At 44.7% G+C, this 18,236-nt stretch overlaps 1 protein-coding gene across 6 annotated transcripts in view; it reads right to left on the bottom strand.

Annotated features, from left to right (window-relative positions):
- SCAPER (S-phase cyclin A associated protein in the ER) overlaps positions 1-18,236 on the bottom strand; it is a 500,548-nt gene that overhangs the window by 159,082 nt on the left and 323,230 nt on the right. For all 6 annotated transcript variants that reach the window (XM_073619203.1, XM_073619204.1, XM_073619198.1 and 3 more), the window contains 2 exons: positions 14,376-14,441; positions 14,146-14,272 (listed from right to left, as the gene is read on the bottom strand). In XM_073619203.1, the coding sequence (XP_073475304.1) occupies positions 14,146-14,272; positions 14,376-14,441 (193 nt within the window). The remainder of the gene's footprint in view (positions 1-14,145; positions 14,273-14,375; positions 14,442-18,236) is intronic.

Here is an 18,236-nt window from a genome sequence, read left to right as displayed (position 1 = left end):
CAGCAGTGTCCTCACCCAAGCCGATTTTTCAGCTATCGGGTGCTGGCACCGCCATCTTGACTAAGAGAAACCGGCAGTAAAGCCTTGCGGCTTCACAGTTGGTTTCCTGCTGCACTTTGTGTATGGGCTGGCTGCGTGGGAAGCAAGGGGAAGGGCGAACGTCTGGCTCAGTTTGCTGTGGCAGAACGAGCAGGAAGTGGGAGCGGGTACCTGTCAAAACCAGAACCCCCCCCCAAAAAAAGGTTATAAATGTGGCGGGGGTGGGGGGGGGGGGGGTGGGGGGGGGAGAAGGCAGGCAAGCAGAGCTTCCCCTTTTGGGGGAAAAAAATAACACCTAATATGCTTGACTCCACAAAAATTTGTAAATTGTTAGTACTGTTGACTTCATTGTATGCAAAAATTACCATTTAACCAATAATAACCTATTCTGGAGCTGTCCAGTGCTGAATCTGTGTTTTTACAGGATAACCTGATTTTTTTCAGTTGTTTAATTTTATTAAAAAGGATAACAGCCTGGTAATCCAGTTACATGAACTGGTGCACTCATATCTGGAGGTAAATTGAGCATGAAAAACTCTCCAATTCACTGCAGAATGGCATCAAAACAAGAAGATAAGGGTAATCAGGCCCTATGTAAAACTTACCTGTCACCATTTAACACAAGGAAGCAGAAAAAAAGTATTCTTGAAGATCTTTATGCTATATTGTCTTTTTTAACTCAATCAATATAAAATACTGTAACAAAAATTTCCCAGAATCCCATGCTACAGATCCCACAATTGATCTTTGTAGTTTATTCAGACTGATGCTTGAAGGCCCAGAGTGAAGATATTTAGAGAGATCCATCAACTTAAGAACTAGATTTTTTTTGAACAGTAGACTCAGCAAGGCAAAGGGAACACATACGATACTTGAATTTATTGATTTAACCAAGGTTGTAAAATAGGGATGAAATGGTCATTTGGATCTAATGTACTGTTTTACTGGGGACATAAGTAGGAATGCAAAGGCACTGGTAGTGGAAGAGTGGGTGTAGTGTACTGAGTGGGGAATATCCTTTTGAAACACTATCCTTATGTAGAAATGCATGGGTCTGACATCACAGTAAGGGCTCAGCTATTTAACCACTTCCCGCCTCTGCCTATAGCAGAATTACGGCCGGACGGTGGTTCAGTTATCCTGACTGGGCGTCATATGACGTCCTTCAGGATAACAGCTGCCGTGCGCCCATGGGGGCATGCATCGCGGCGAACGGTGGAGCGGTGTGTCAGTCTGACACACCGCTCCACTGATCTTGGTAAAGAGCCTCCGGCGGAGGCTCTTTACCACGTGATCAGCCGTGTTGATTGGCTTTTCCTCACTCGCATCTGAGGCTTTTCCTCACTCAGCGCAGCCCGCCCTCGGATGCCCACACTAGATCAACAGGGAAGCCGCCAAGACCACCAGGGAAGCGGGCAACATGTGGATGGCCAGGTATGTGCCCCATGGCCATCCACATGTGCCCAATGTGCCCAGCCTGTGCCCAATCTGTGCCAATCAGTGCCCACAAATGGGCACTAACTGGCACCATTATAAATCAGTGATGCCCAGCAATGCCACTCATCAATGTCATCAGTGCCACCAATCAGTGTCAACAGTGCCACCCATCAGTGTCAACAGTGCCACCCATCAGTGTCCATCTGTGCCACCTATCAGTGCCCATCTGTGCCCACCTATCAGTGCCCATCCGTGCCACCTATCAATGCCACCCATAAGTACCCATCAGTGCCACCCATAACTGCCCATCAGTGCCGCCTATGAGTGCCCATTAGTGCCACCCATTGAGTGCCCATCAGTGCCGCCTATGAGTGCCCATCAGTGCTGCATACCAGTGACACCTATCAGTGTCCATCAGTGCCGCCTATCAGTGCCACCTCATTGGTGCCACCTCATCGGTGCCCATCAGTGCCGCCTTATCAGTGCCCGTCAGTGCAGCCATATCAGTGCCCGTCATTGAAGAAGAAAACTTACTTATTTACAAAAATTTTTAACAGAAACAAAGAAAAACTTGTTTTTTTTTCAAAAATTTCGGTCTTTTTTTATTTGTTGCGCAAAAAATAAAAACCGCAGAGGTGATCAAATACCAACAAAAGAAAGCTCTATTTGTGGGAACAAAATGATGAAAAATTTGTTAGGGTACAGTGTTGTATGACCGCGCAATTGTCATTCAAATTGCGACAGCGCTGAAAGCTGAAAATTGGCTTGGGCAGGAAGGTGTCTAAGTGCCTGGTATTGAAGTGGTTAAATTACAGGGGGCACTACAAGAACTTTAAGAGAACCGAGGCACTTTTGGGAGAAAAATTACAGTTATGTAAAAAAGTAATACCCGTCACATGTTTTTTGACATACCTATCACATGTATTTATATATATATATATATATATATATATATATATATATATACACACACACATATACATACATATACACACACAGTATCTCACAAAAGTGAGTACGCCCCTCACATTTTTGTAAATATTTTATTATATCTTTTCATGTGACAACACCGAAGAAATTATGTAAATTATTATCTTGGAACTTCTTGTATTTAATAATTTTGCGTGTTGCACTGCACTATAGAATTCAGTTGTCACATCACAAATGTATATATATTTTTTGGTGTATGGTTTATATTGGAAGTAGAGCTACACCTGTGTGGGTGTATATATATATATATATATATATATATATATATACAGTAGGGACGGAAAGTATTCAGACCCCCTTAAATTTTTCACTCTTTGTTATATTGCAGCCATTTGCTAAAATCATTTAAGTTCATTTTGTTTTCCTCATTAATGTACACAAAGCACCCCATATTGACAGAAAAACACAGAATTGTTGACATTTTTGCAGATTTATTAAAAAAGAAAAACTGAAATATCATATGGTCCTAAGTATTCAGACCCTTTGCTCAGTATTTAGTAGAAGCACCCTTTTGATCTAATACAGCCATGAGTCTTTTTGGAAAAGATGCAACAAGTTTTTCACACCTGGATTTGGGGATCCTCTGCCATTCCTCCTTGCAGATCCTCTCCAGTTCTGTCAGGTTGGATGGTAAACGTTGGTGGACAGCCATTTTTAGGCCTCTCCGGAGATGCTCAATTAGGTTTAAGTCAGGGCTCTGGCTGGGCCATTCAAGAACAGTCACAGAGTTGTTGTGAAGCCACTCCTTTGTTATTTCAGCTGTGTGCTTAGGGTCATTGTCTTGTTGGAAGGTAAACCTTCGGCCCAGAGTCTAAGGTCCTGAGCACTCTGGAGAAGGTTTTCGGCTAGGATATCCCTGTACTTGGCCACATTTATCTTTCCCCTCGATTGCAACCAGTTGTCCTGTCCCTGCAGCTGAAAAACATCCCTACAGCATGATGCTGCCACCACCATGCTTCACTGTTGGGACTGTATTGGACAGGTGATGAGCAGTGCCTGTTTTTTTCCACACATACCGCTTAAAATTAAGGCCAAAAAGTTCTATCTTGGTCTCATCAGACCAGAGAATCTTATTTATCACCATCTTGGAGTCCTTCAGGTGTCTTTTGCACTGAGGAGAGGCTTCCGTCGGGCCACTCTGCCATAATGCCCCGACTGGTGGAGGACTGCAGTGAAGGTTGACTTTCACCTTCTCCCATCTCCCGACTGCATCTCTGGAGCTCAGCCACAGTGATCTTTGGGTTCTTCTTTACCTCTCTCACCAAGGCTCTTCTCCCTCTATAGCTCAGTTTGACCAGACGGCCAGCTCAAGAAAGGGTTCTGGTCGTCCCAAACGTCTTCCATTTAAGGATTATGGAGGCCCCTGTGCTCTTAGGAAACTTAAGTGCAGCAGAATTTTTTTTGTAACCTTGGTCAGATCTGTGCCTTGCCACAATTCTTTCTCTGAGCTCTTCAGGCAGTTCCTTTGACCTCATGATTCTCATTTGCTCTGACATGCACTGTGAGCTGTAAGGTCTTATATAGACAGGTGTGTGGCTTTCCTAATAAAGTCCAATCAATATAATCAAACACAGCTGGACTCAAATGAAGGTGTAGAACCATCTCAAGGATAATCAGAAGAAATGGACAGCACCTGAGTTAAATATATGAGTGTCACAGCAAAGGGTCTGAATACTTAGGGCCATGTGATATTTCAGTTTTTCTTTTTTAATAAATCTGCAAAAATGTCAACAATTCTGTGTTTTTCTGTCAATATGGGGTGCTGTGTGTACATTAATGAGGAAAACAATGAACTTAAATGATTTTAGCAAATGGCTGCAATATAACAGAGTGAAAAATTTAAGGGGGTCTGAATACTTTCCGTCCCCACTGTATATATACACACACACAGTATCTCACAAATGTGAGTACACCCCTCACATTTTTGTAAATTTTTTTATATCTTTTCATGTGACAACACTGCAGAAATGACACTATGCTACAATGTAAAGTAGTGAGTGTACAGCTTGTATAACAGTGTATATTTTCTGTCCCCCCAAAATAACTCAACACACAGCCATTAATGTCTAAACCGCTGGCAACAAAAGAGTACACTCCTAAGTGAAAATGTCCAAATTGGGCCTAATTAGCCATTTTCCCTCCCCAGTGTCATGTGACTTGTTAGTGTTACAAGGTCTCAGGTGTGAATGGGGAGCAGGTGTGTTAAATTTGGTGTTATCGCTCTCACTCTCTCATACTGGTCACTGGAAGTTCAACATGGCACCTCATGGAAAAGAACTCTCTGAGGATCTGAAAAAAAGAATTGTTGCTCTACAAAAGAAGGCATAGGCTATAAGATGATTGCCAAGACCCTGAAACTGAGCTGCAGCACAGTGGCCAAGATCATACAGCGGTTTAACAGGACAGGTTCCACTCAGAACAGGCCTCCCCATGGTCGACCAAAGACGTTGAGTGCATATGCTCAGGGTCATATCCAGAGGTTGTCTTTGGGAAATAGACGTATGAGTGCATTGCTGCAGGGGTTGAAGAGGTAGAGGGCCAGCCTGTCAGCACTCAGACCATACACCGCACACTGCATGAAATTGGTCTGCATGGCTGTCGTCCCAGGAAGGAAACCTCTTCTAAAGATGATGCACAAGAAAGCCTGCAGTTTGCTGAAGGCAATCAGACTGAGGACATTCATCACTGCAACAATGTCCTGTGGTCTGATGAGACCAAGATAAACCTATTTGGCTCAGATGGTGTCAAGCGTGTGTGGTGGCAACCAGGTGAGGAGCACAAAGACAAGTGTGTCTTGTCTACAGTCAAACATGGTGGTGGGAGTGTCATGGTCTGGAGCTGCATGAGTGCTGCCAGCACTGGGGAGCTACAGTTCATTGAGGGAACTATGAATGCCAACATGTACTGTGACATACTGAAGCAGAGCATGATCCCCTCCCTTTGAAGACTGGGCCGCAGGGCAGTATTCCAACATGATAACGACCCCAAGCACACCAGCAAGACAACCACTGCCTTGCTAAAAAAGCTGAGGGTAAAGTTGATAGACTGGCCAAGCATGTCTCCAGACCTAAACCCTATTGAGCATCTGTGGGGCATCCTCAAATGGAAGGTGGAAAAGTGCAAGGTCTCTAACATCCACCAGCTCTGTAATGTCATTATGGAGGAGTGGAAGAGGACTCCAGTGGCAACCTGTGAAGCTCTGGTGAACTCCGTGACCCAAAGAGGGTTAAGGTAGTGCTGGAAAATAATGGTGGCCACACACAATATTGATACTTTGGGCCCAATTTGGACATTTTCACTTAGGGGTGTACTCATTTTTGTTGCCAGCGGTTTAAACATTAATGGCTGTGTGTTGAGTTAGTTTGATGGGAAAGCAAATTTACACTGTTATACAAGCTGTACACTTACTACTTTACATTGTAGCAAAGTGTAATCACATGAAAAGATATAATAAAATATTTACAAAATGTGAGGGGTGTACTCACTTTTGTGAGATACTGTGTATATATATATATATATATATATATATATATATATATATATATATATATATATAATGTATTTATATAAGCAGTGGTGGAGGTTTTTTAAAAATACTTTGGGTGTTTTTAACAAGCCCCTATGTGATAGCATAATGTACACGAGAGGTCCTCTTTAAGGAGACGTTGTATGTACTTAGTTTTTCTCATGGCTGTATGCAGTACATAGAACTGTAGGCATGGTCAACTTGTAGGTCTCATTTTTATGGCCAAAGAAACATTCCCTGATACTATAACATCATCCACATCCAGGACAATCATATAATTCACCCTTCACGATAATTATATTCTATATATCCAGCACTATTATATTTCAGCATTCTCTACTATGTAAAGAAACTTATAGAAAACATATTCCCACTTCAGGTAATTTCTATGCATGTAGTACTCCTTAGAACTGAATGCTAGTGTGGATGTTTTAGCATGTTTGAAAAGGGATGGAGAAAGTCTTTTGAGTACTTTTATTATGATGAAGCTCATAAAGCAGTCCATTTAGTAAGTAAAAAGCTATTGTACTGCACTCTCATCCTCCCATGAGAGTATTCTGTATCTGATCTTAGATGCGATTAGCAGCAATACACAATGCATCCGGTCCACATACCGAGCAGCATACGCAGCTTTTTACTATACAACTCCCATAGGAAATTCAATTAACAGTGTCAACTGTATTCCCACTAGTCAATGGATCACACCATCAGGGTGCTTTCCCCCACCCACCAAACAAAAGAATTACTACCCACTTTTAAAAATGATCTTATACAGGCATGGTCAAACATTGCTAAATCCATCTGCTGGAAGCTTATTGATCCGCCACTAAAAATGGATGACTCTCTTGGGAGTCAGAAAGAATATTTCACAACATATATACATAACTACTCTCCCAAGAATAGCTCAGACAATTATACATTAAGTTTACAAGGCTGTAAGAAATTCATAAAAAAAATAGTTCAGCAAAACTCATCGAATTGCATAAATGAAAGTCCAGGAAACATGATCAAAATAGTTGATATATTTTTCTCATAGTAGTCACTAAAAGGTGACAAGCTATAATAAAATACTTCCTTAAACTGTCACATTATTACAAAACCTTTCACTTCGTTGCCACTCAAAACTGATTCATTTATCAGAGGGGAGTTAAAGCTGAACTTCATCTTTTCATACACTTTACATGGTTCGTTTGGGCCAGCTTGGCCCAAGGCAAACTATGTTCCTCACTAACATGTGAGTATAAACTGTATGTACAGTCATGGCCAAAAATATTGGAAACCTGCATTTCTGTCAGATAATGAACCACTTCGCCCAGAATATTGTTGCAATTACAAATGTTTAGGCATTCTCATGTATATTTCTTTTGTTTGTATTGATATGAGACAAAAAAGTGGAGAAACAAAAAGCCAAATCTGACACATTCCACATAAAACTCCAAAAATTACAAAATTATGGGCACCCTCAATTTAATATTTATTTAAAATACACATCTTGGAAAAAATGACTGAAATCAATCACTTCCTGTAACCATCAATGAGTTTCTGACACCTCTCTACTGGAATTTTGTACCACTCTTCTTTCGCCAACTGCTCCAGGTCTCTCAGATTGGAAGGGTTCCTTTTCCCAACTGCTGTTTTCAGATCCGTCCACGGGTGCTCTGTGGGATTTAGATCTGGACCCATTGCTGTTCAATATTCTCCAGCGCTTTGTCTTAAAACATTTCTTGGTGCTTTTTGACATGTGATTGGTGGTCATTGTCCTGCTGTAAGACCCATCACCTCTGAGGGAGAGTCTTCGGATTTCTTAATGCCATGCACACGGTCAAAACATCCAGTGCCTGAAGCAGCAAAGCAACTCCAAAACATCAGCGAACCTCCACCATGTTTGACTGTAGGGACTGTATTCTTTTCTTTAAAGGCCTCATTTCTTTTCTGAAAACAGAATGATGGGCTTTACCAAAAAGCTGTAATTCTGTTTCATCTGTCCACAGCACATTCTCCCAAAGGAATTTTGGCTTCCTAAGGTAAGTTTGGTCAAATCTGGCTTTTTTTGTTTCTGTGTCCCTTTTCATTCAGATGGCAACTTATAGTGCAAGCTGACACAGTTGTACCCTGTGACTGAAGGTCAGCTTGAATTTGTCTGGAAGGTGATTGAGGTTATTTACGGTAGGTGACCGCGATATTGTGTCAATCTCGCTGCATTTTTCGGCGAGATTTGACACCTGCGAGCCCCGTCGCAGGGGCCAGCGCCGAGATGGCTCACTCATGGGGAAAGGAAAACTTTGTTTTCCTTCCGCGATGAGTGACAGGCAGTGCTGACAGCTGTCTGGTATGACTCCTGAGGCGGGAACACCGCGCCAAATTTTAAATGAAAAACCGGCGTGGGTTCCCCCCCAGGGGCATACCAGGCCCTTAGGTCTGGCATGGATTGTAAGGGGAACCCCCTACGCCGAAAAATTGGCGTGGGGGTCCCCCCCAAATCCACACCAGACCCTTATCCGAGCATGCAGCCCAGCCGGCCAGGAAAGAGGGTGGGGACGAGCGAGCGGCCCCCCCTCCTGAGCCGTACCAGGCCGCATGCCCTCAACATGGTGGGGTGGGTGCCTTGGGGGAGGGGGCGCCCTGCGGGCCCCCCCACCCCAAAGCACCTTGCCCCCATGTTGATGAGGACAAGGGCCTCTTCCCGACAACCCTGGCCGTTGGTTGTCGGGGTCTGCGGGCGGGGGGCTTATCGGAATCCGGGAGCCCCCTTTAATAAGGGGGCCCCCAGATCCCGGGGGATCTCCGGGGTCTTCTTCCAACTTCGGGGGGTCTCCTTCCGACTTCTCCCGGTGTTCGGCCTCTTCTCCCGGGCCCCGCCGCTATCTTCTTCCAGCTCTATTGCCAGCGAGGGGCCCCGGTCTGCTGCCGCTGTCTTGTCGCCGCTGTCTCGCCGCCGCTGTCTCCTCGCCGCTGTCTTGTCGCCGCTGTGTCGCCGCTTCTTCTCTTCTTCCCCGATGTTGACACGACGCTCTCTCCGGCTTGAATGCTGTGTGCGAGCTGCGGAGCCATTTATATAGGCGGTGACCCTGCCCCCTTACGACGTCATGGTCCCAGCATGCGCAGGGACTCTGGGGTCACGCCCCCTTATGACGCCAGAGTCCATGCGCATGTTGGGACCATGACGTCGTAAGGGGGCGAGGTCACCGCCTATATAAATGGCTCCGCAGCTCGCACACAGCATTCGAGCCGGAGAGAGCGTCGTGCCAACATCGGGGAAGAAGAGAAGAAGCGGCGAGACAGCGGCGACAAGACATCGGCGGCGAGACAGCGGCAGCAGACCGGGCCCCTCGCTGGCAATAGAGCTGGAAGAAGATAGCGGCGGGGCCCGGGAGAAGAGGCCGAACACCGGGAGAAGTCGGAAGGAGACCCCCCGAAGTTGGAAGAAGACCCCGGAGCTGACTAATAAATTACTCTTAAAACCTGTGTACTGTGTTTTTTTTTTTATTGACACTTTTCCCTAGGTGAATGGGTAGGGGTACCATGTACTCCATACTCATACACACAGGGTGGGGGGGCCGGGATCTGGGGGCCCCCTTATTAAAGGGGGCTCCCGAATTCCGATAAGCCCCCCGCCCGCAGACCCCGACAACCAACGGCCAGGGTTGTCGGGAAGAGGCCCTTGTCCTCATCAACATGGGGGCAAGGTGCTTTGGGGTGGGGGGGCCCACAGGGCGCCCCCCTCCCCCAAGGCACCCACCCCCCCCATGTTGAGGGCATGCGGCCTGGTACGGCTCAGGAGGGGGGGCGCCCGCTCGTCCACACCCCCTTTCCTGGCCGGCCAGGCTGCGTGCTCAGATAAGGGACTGGTGTGGATTTGGGGGGGACCCCCACGCCAATTTTTTGGCGTAGGGGTTTCCCCTTACAATCCATGCCAGCCCTAAGGGCCTGGTATACCCCTGGGGGGGAACCCACGCCGGTTTTTTCATTTAAAATTTGGCGCGGTGTTCCCGCCTCAGGAGTCATACCAGACAGCTGTCAGCACTGCCTGTCACTCATCGCGGAAGGAAAAGTTTTCCTTTCCCGATGAGTGAGCCAGCGCGACATGCACAGTACCCTGTCGCCGAGAACCGCGCTGGAAACACAATCTCGCGGTCAGGTACTGTATCCACCATTCGAACAATCCTATGTTGCAATATATGATTATTTTTTCTCTTTCATCCACGTCCAGGGAGATTAGCTACAGTGCCATGGGCTGTAAACTTCTTCACAATGTTGGGCACAGTGGACACAGGAACATTAAGATCGCTGGAGATGGACTTGTAACCTTGAGATTGTCCATGCTTTTCCACAATTTTTGTTCTCAAATCCTCAGACAATTCTTTGCTGCTCTTTCTCTTCTCCATGTTCCTTGTGGCACACAGAGACACACAACAGAAAGGTTGAATCGATTTTTTTAACCAGTTGCCGGTGTGATTTCAATATTATAACCCCCTTTTAATCGATACAGGTGAGTTTAATGACAAATTACATGAGCATCACAAACCTGGAATGCAAATATTTCTTACGATTTTGAGAAGGTACCAATAATTTTGTCCAGTCCATTTTTGGAGTTTTGTGTGGAATGCGTCAGTTTGGCTTTGTTTCTCCACTTTTTTGTGTCATACCAATACAAAAGAACACCTAAACATTTGTAATTACAACAATTTTCTGGGCGAAGTGGTGCATTATCTAACAGAAATACAGGGGTGCCAATATTTTTGGCCATGACTGTAGCTGTGGCTACATACAGCAAAACGCACTTTGTTCTGGGTTTGAGCCGAGACTTCCAGTCTTATACCCGGAACACAGTAGAGTCTATCAGAGCAGTGCTCAGCCATTCAGAGTTAGCAATGTATTCTATCAATGAATACAAAGCTTCCTCTGATTGTCAGAAAGGCGGCTTATGATGTCACAACCTACATTGCTTACTCTGAATGGCTGAGCGCCGCTGTGATAGACTCTACTGTGTTCCGGAATCCAGAACATAGTGCAGTATGCTGCAAGTAGCCTCAGCTACATACAGTTTATACCGCACACCCAGCGGCCTAGCATGTTAGTGAGGGACATAGTAAGAGTGTACGAAAAGATGCAGTTTAGGATGGAAAGGAGGTGACAAAAACCACCAGACTTTACTCTTCAACTGCAAGAAAAGTTTAAAAGGTTTTCACTTGAAGATGGACAGTGCCTTTAAATCAAACATTTTAAGTATATACATTTAAACAAACTCAGACATAACATGGACTCTATATTAACACATATGAAAACTGGTATTACGGTAACACATGATCCACAAACAGAAGGAAAGAAGTTCATTACCTATTTTCAGGCCACTCTGGTCTGGTCAGCTGCAGGGGAGAGGAGGGAGCACTGACAATGGATGGACCATTAAAACCTATACATCATCTCTACAGGCTTTGCTAGCCATTGTCAGAGTGCTTTCTCTTTATCCCTGCAACTGCTGCTGGCTGACACAGGGAAGATTACATGACCAGACCAGGTTGGGCTGAAAATATATAAGTATAGAGATCTTTCTTACACAGGTTACTGAGAATGGGTGTTGGGGGGAGGGGACAGTTTTAAGAATAGTTGGGTGCTGCCTGGAATTCCACTTTAAGTTTACAAACACGCTTTAGATGGACATTAAGCTATATAATTCACAAATAAAAGAACAAACCAGCATAATTATACCACGACTGTTAAAGTGGGTGTTAACCCACTTTTGTTTCATGCTGCCATCCTCTCTGCAGCATTGTAATAATTGCCCCTGTGCCTGTGTTCTGTAAAAAAAAACTGCAGTATTGTACCTGTATGAGCTCCACTCCTGGCGCTCAGCTGATTTCTCTCCTGCCTTGTCTCTCCGACTCACAGCTGCAGTGGGTGGGGCCGAGCCCTCCCGCTGATGTCAGCTATGGAGGAGGGGGAGAGAGGAGAGACAGAGCTCTGAGACGCCGACAATCAGCTAAGAGGAGGGAGCGGAGCTCATACAGGTACAATTGTGGAGTTTTTATTACAGAACACAGGCACAGGAACAATTAATATAAAGGTGCAGAGAGGGTGGGAGCATGTAATATGTAAAACGAGAGCAGCAGGAGCGGGGGGGGGGGGGGGGGGGGGGGGCGGGGCAGGCACTGGAAGAACAGAGACAGACAGAGAGGGGAGGGGGAGAAGGACACAGGAGACAGATATCAGGCTGTGGCTGACGGAATCACGCAAACAGACCACAATGTCAGGGCTCAGCAGCCATGATTAACATGGTCTGTTTGCAGAGAGGAGGGCATAGCTAGGCAGGATCAGCCAGATATTTCAGGTGATACGGAGGTCCAAATGACACAGCACAAGCACCATGCTGTATAAAATGCTTTAAGGGAACAGGATCTTTAAATTATTTTTTTGGGTTAACAATGGCTTTAAGTCCCCATTCATACTAGTTCAGTTTCTCCTGTGTTTACCGTCTTGCTGCAATGCACAACAATGGGTTAGTCCCTATGGTGCCCATTCACATCATTGCAAAATGGTGCAGCGATTTTTTAATAGGTGCAGATGCTTCTTGTGGCGAAGCAGTGTGCTTTTTGGTTCCAGACTTGAATGGGAGCACATAAAAAAATCCATGTACATGCGTTTTTGGCAGGGTTTTGTGCTTCACAACCTGTCTCCTCCTCCTACAAAAGACGCATGAAGCATAAAAACGCATAAAAATATGCAAAGGCGCTAAAAAATGCATAATTAGGTAGCAGCACTAGTGTGAAGTGTCTGGACATTATATGTTATGACAGCAGTGTCATTTTTTAAAAAATTTTGGAAGGTGGGGGATATGTATTTTTCTAGTGTTTGATATTTTTTGCTTAAATTACTGGTCATTTTAAATACACTGCGTGGTTCTCGGTAACTCCAGTAAGGGAAAGGACATCTATGCCCTAACCCTCATGTTTGGTCTTGTTTCATAATTTTGGACCACACCTGGTTATTTATTTAAGGGTGAATCAGTGACCAAGTGATCAGAACACTATTTGGATAAAGTTGAATTTTTACAGGTTGGTTGGACTAGTTTAAAGCTAGGCTTAAACAGTTGAAGGACATAACACAATACAAAACGTATTTATATAAATAAAAAAAAGTTGGCTTATAGAAACGAACATATACAACTGCCATGTAGATAATGATTCTATAACAGATGTAACATTTTAGCTGCAGAAGAAGGCTTATTAAAAAAAAAAAAAAAATTTTTGGCTCACATCATTAAACAACAATCAGCAACCCCAGGAGAAATTGAAATGTTAAGATGTCGGCTGTGCTTTCAGTACCAACTCTATAGCACTCTGTGCAATACTGTAAGCAATAGTGTCACATCTGATCACAAATCTTGCTTGCAGGAATATCTGGCTTTTTTGGGAACCACATTTAATAGCTGCAGTTTTCACCTGTTATTTAGTAATGTCTATTGGGATTGGGGTACTCCTGATAAGATATTAATGCAGGAAGTGATACTACCCCGCTAGGGCCCCACTAATGGCTTCAATTTTGAGAACATGATTTAAAGTTAATGGGGAACTCTGTAGAATGGAAAGCTGTTCTGCTATCTGATTGGCAGCAAATTACATGTGGAGGGAAGGCAAAGACTCCGATCCAAGTAATCCCTCAATTGTGGCTTTTAATGGGAATAATTCTCCGTAGCAGCGCTGGTATATCCGATATCTGATAACAAACAGTTATGGTCAGGATCTGACTGGGTAAGGCTACAAAATACAGCCCTCTCTGGAATTTTATCATCCAAATGCTGCACACTTTGAAAGCTGAGCCAAAGCATGAAATAAAACCTTGCTACATATCATGAGTTGAAAATGACTGTATTTTGCACAAATTGCAGTCAACGAAAGTTCCAAAGGAGACTGAAATGTCAAATAGTCACATTCAGTTGACGGCACACTAAAATAAAGTCGCTGCTTATATATTATCTGTGACTATTTCATTAGATATTGCAGTGAACGTTCACTCTTTAACCATGCTTTATAAACATTATGGCCACATTTGCTTTTCTTTACATTCACTTCATAGTCTGAGGCTACATGCAGACCACCAAATGGAAGCAAAGGCAAATGTTTATATTCAAATTGGGTAGCATCTTAAATACTTGCCTGCTTTTCTAAGATCCGAGAAACTTCTCCCAAAGCTCTATCTAGAGCAGACACTTTATTGGTGGCCCAAATCCCAGTGTCCTGAGTTTGCAGTTGTTTCTGGAGGTCTTTAGTAAGTCTTTGCAATCTGAAAAACATAAAACAAATCACTTGCAAACTACTAACTAAAACCTACAACCTACAAAATTTCAGCTGTATTAAAGCAGACCTTAAATTCAAGTTGTACGCACTTAGCTTTGTACGGAGAGTCAGACACAGGGGTTTTCGCTTCCAGGGCACTCTCATATTCTTTAGCTCTGAAAGAGAAATATTTCATATTTCAATATCATAAAAGTTAATCATTCTGCCTAAATCAACACACCAAATGAATTTGTATATTTGAACTTTTTAAATTAACTTTAAAGAAAAAAATGTTAAAGAGGTTGTAACCCCAAAAAAAAAAAAAGAGATCCTGTTACCTTATAGCAGATTAAACAGCACAGTGCTTGTACGGTCTAATCTGTCTCTCTCTAAGCTGTAAAAAAACCTGGTTGATCTTGCCTGTTCCTGTGTCCCCCTTAGTGTGCTTACCACAGTAATCATGGCTGCTGGTCCATGATTACCGTGGTCAAATTACAGGCCTCCATCATCCCGCTGCTCTCCTCTCTCCCCCGGCCTGTCAGCTCCTGTGTGTGTGAGCCGTCTCTGCCCCCCTCATGCTGCTATTAGTAGCTGGCAGTAAAGGTAAAGAATTATTACTGCCAGCCCCTCTGTTCTATCAATCTATCCTACACTGTGTAAAGGTTTGTATAAAACGAGGCCTGTAAATACCTTATCTCAGATCTTTTATGGCCGGTCACATGGCCCCCGGCCGCTCACCTCCCCCATATAAGGGCTAGAGCGGGAGGGGCCAGAGCGGCCAGCACAGTGGTCATGTGACCTCTCCGGCTGCCATCAGAGGGGACTCTCATCCCCTCCCAGTGCAGCCCTTAGATCGGGGGAAGAATGTGGCCAGAGGTCACGTGGCTGGCCATAAAAGAACTGAGATAAGGTATTTACAGGCATCGTTTTATACAAACATTTACACTAGGGGTACACCGAATGAAATTTTGGTGCCGAAACCGATAATGCAGGATGCACTTAGCCGAAAATGACAGTTTTTAAAAAATATTTATATTTTTATATATAATGGTATTAAATTCGACTTTTTAATTAATATCATCAATTTAAATTAAAATTAATTTATTGTTGGCCATTATTGGCACTAGGGATGCACCGAAACATTTCGGCCAAAAATGGTGTTTTCGGCATGTTGCCGAAAGTAAAAAAATGTCGATAATTGAGCATGCGCAGTACCGGTGGCTGTGCCGCCCATTGCAGAGTGTCATCCTGGTCAAGGTCCTGTCTTCCCCTCCCTCCTCCTCTCATTACACAGCCACAATCTTTGATATTGTTACTGTGGCTCGGGCAATTCAAATCCAGCTCTGTGAAACATGAAGATCACCGCTCTGATCCAGGCTGCATCCACAGGCATTGGTGAGGCTGCATGATGGGCAGAGGCAGGCTGCTGCATCTGATCGACACAGTCACGGGTGAGGCTGCACGACAGGCACAAGCAGGCTGCTGCATCTGATGGGCACAGGCACTGGTGAGGCTGCTAGATGGGCACAGGCAGGCTGCTGCATCTGATGGGCCCAGGCAGGCTGCTGCATCTGATGGGCCCAGGCAGGCTGCTGCATCTGATGGACACAGGCACTGGTGAGGATGCATGACGGGCACAGGCAGGCTGCTGCATCTGATCGACAAAGGCACAGGTGAGGCTGCATGACGGACACAGGCAGGCTGCTGCATCTGATGGGCACAGGCACTAGTGAGGCTGCATGATGGGCACAGGCCGGCTGCTGCATCTGATGGGCACAGGCAGGCTGCTGCATCTGATGGGCCCAGGCAGGCTGCTGCATCTGATGGGCCCAGGCAGGCTGCTGCATCTGATGGGCCCAGGCAGGCTGCTGCATCTGATGGGCCCAGGCAGGCTGCTGCATCTGATGGGCACAGGCACTGGTGAGGCTGAATGATGGGCACAGGCAGGCTGCTGCATCTGATGGGCACTGGCACTGGTGAGACTTCATGACAGGCACAGGCAGGCTGCTGCATCTGATGGGCAAAGGCAGGCTGCATTTGACAGGCACTGGTGAAGCTGCATTTGATGGACACCGGTGAGGCTGCATTGATCTCTTGTACAATGTGTGCAGTCTCTAACTGTTTACTGTATCATGTCTGCTAGAGGTGCACCGAATGAAAATTTTGCTAATACTATTAGCAGTGTGTTTAGGTTTAAGTAAGAAATTGCAGACATGAAGCGATGGTCAGAGGCTGATACAATAGGTGGTTAGAAACTGTGGACATGATACAAGAGATGGTTAGAGACTGTGGACATGACACAAGAGATGGTAAGAGACTGTGGACATGATACAAGAGATGGTTAAAGACTGTGGAAATGACACAAAACATGGTTAGAGACTGGGGACATGATACAAGAGATGGTTAGAGACTGCAGACTGCATTTTTCTTGCACTAAAGGTGCCAATAATGGCCAACAATAAATTCATATTAATTAAAATTTATGATATTAATTAAAAAGTTGAATATAATACAATTATATATAAAAATATAAATATTTTTTTTAAAACTGTAATTTTTCGGTTTTGGTTTTCGGCCTAGCGCATCCTTCATTTTCGGTTTCAGTATATCTAAAGCCATAATTTTTTTTTAGTTTTGGATAGAGCAGTGAGGAGCTAGAATTCTATTTGGGTTTTATTGCTGTGGCCCAGTTAGGGAGATTCACTCTCTAAAGTTGCCCTTGTGACCATCATCACTAAAATAATCGGGAAAGTGAAGAAAATCAGAAATTTTAACCTCTTCCTGTCCACGCTATAGCTGAATGATGGCTAAAGCGTGGACCTACATTGCCAGGAGGCCGTCAATAGACGTTCTCCCCTTTGCCCACTCCCCGCGCGCCCCCTTCGATCACCGAGTCAATGAGACTTGAGTGATCACAGATCGGAGTAAGGGGCCAATCCCGGCCCCTTACCATGTGATCAACTGTCAGCCAATGACAGCTGATCACATGATGTAAACAGAAGCTCGGTAATCATTTTTTTTCTCCTAACGGTGACAGCATGAGGAGAAAAAAAAGCCGATCATCAGCTTCTGCTGAAGGGACATCTGTCCCAAAGAGGCACAGCCGCCTCATCTGTGCCAACCAGTAACGCCTGCCAGTGCCCACAGTGCCATCAATTGGTGCACACCAGTGAATATCAGTGCCACCAATCAATGACCAAGAGTGCCACCTATCAATGCCCACCAGTGATGCCAATCAGTGCCTCATCAGTGCCATCTAGCAGTGTTGCCTATCAGTGTCACCTACCAGTACCCATTACTGCCATCCATCAGTGCCAGCTATCAGTGCCACCCATCAGAGCCCTTCAGTGCCACCTATCAATGCCGCCCATCAGTGCCACCCAACTGTGCCACCTCTCAGTGCCCACCAGTGCCACCTCTCAGTGCCCACCAGTGCCACCTCATCAGTGCCACCTTATCAGCACCCATCAGTGCCGCATATTGGTGCCCATCAGTGCAGCCTCATCAGCGTACATCAATGAAGGAGAAAAATTACCTGTTTGCAAAATTTTATAACAAAATATAAAACCATTTTGTTTTCAAAATTTTCAGACTTTTTACCTTTTTTTAACAAGAAATAAAAAAACCAAGAGGTAATCAAATACCACCAGAAGAAAGCTCTATTTGTGGGGAAAAAAAATGCAAAAAAATTTAATTTGGGTACAGTGTTACATGATCGCGCAATTGTCATTCAAAGAGCGAGTGCGCTGAAAGCTGAAAATTGGTCTGGGCAGGAGGGGGGTTTATGTGTCCAGTAAGCAAGTGGTTAAATTGCCACCAGATCATGAATAGAAGGGAAAACTTACAATTGTCACTTGTAATGGTGACAACTGTCTAATGGGACATTTCTCTGACATCCTGTCCTGTAAACACAAAAGAAAGTGAGAGGAAACCTCCCTAGTTGAATACAAATGGCAAAGAAAAATCTGACA

Source organism: Aquarana catesbeiana, linkage group LG03 (assembly GCF_042186555.1).
Source record: "Aquarana catesbeiana isolate 2022-GZ linkage group LG03, ASM4218655v1, whole genome shotgun sequence".
Lineage (NCBI taxonomy): Eukaryota > Metazoa > Chordata > Amphibia > Anura > Ranidae > Aquarana > Aquarana catesbeiana.
The sequence above is the reverse complement of the archived record's forward strand: the minus strand, read 5'-3'. Positions and strand labels throughout refer to the sequence as shown.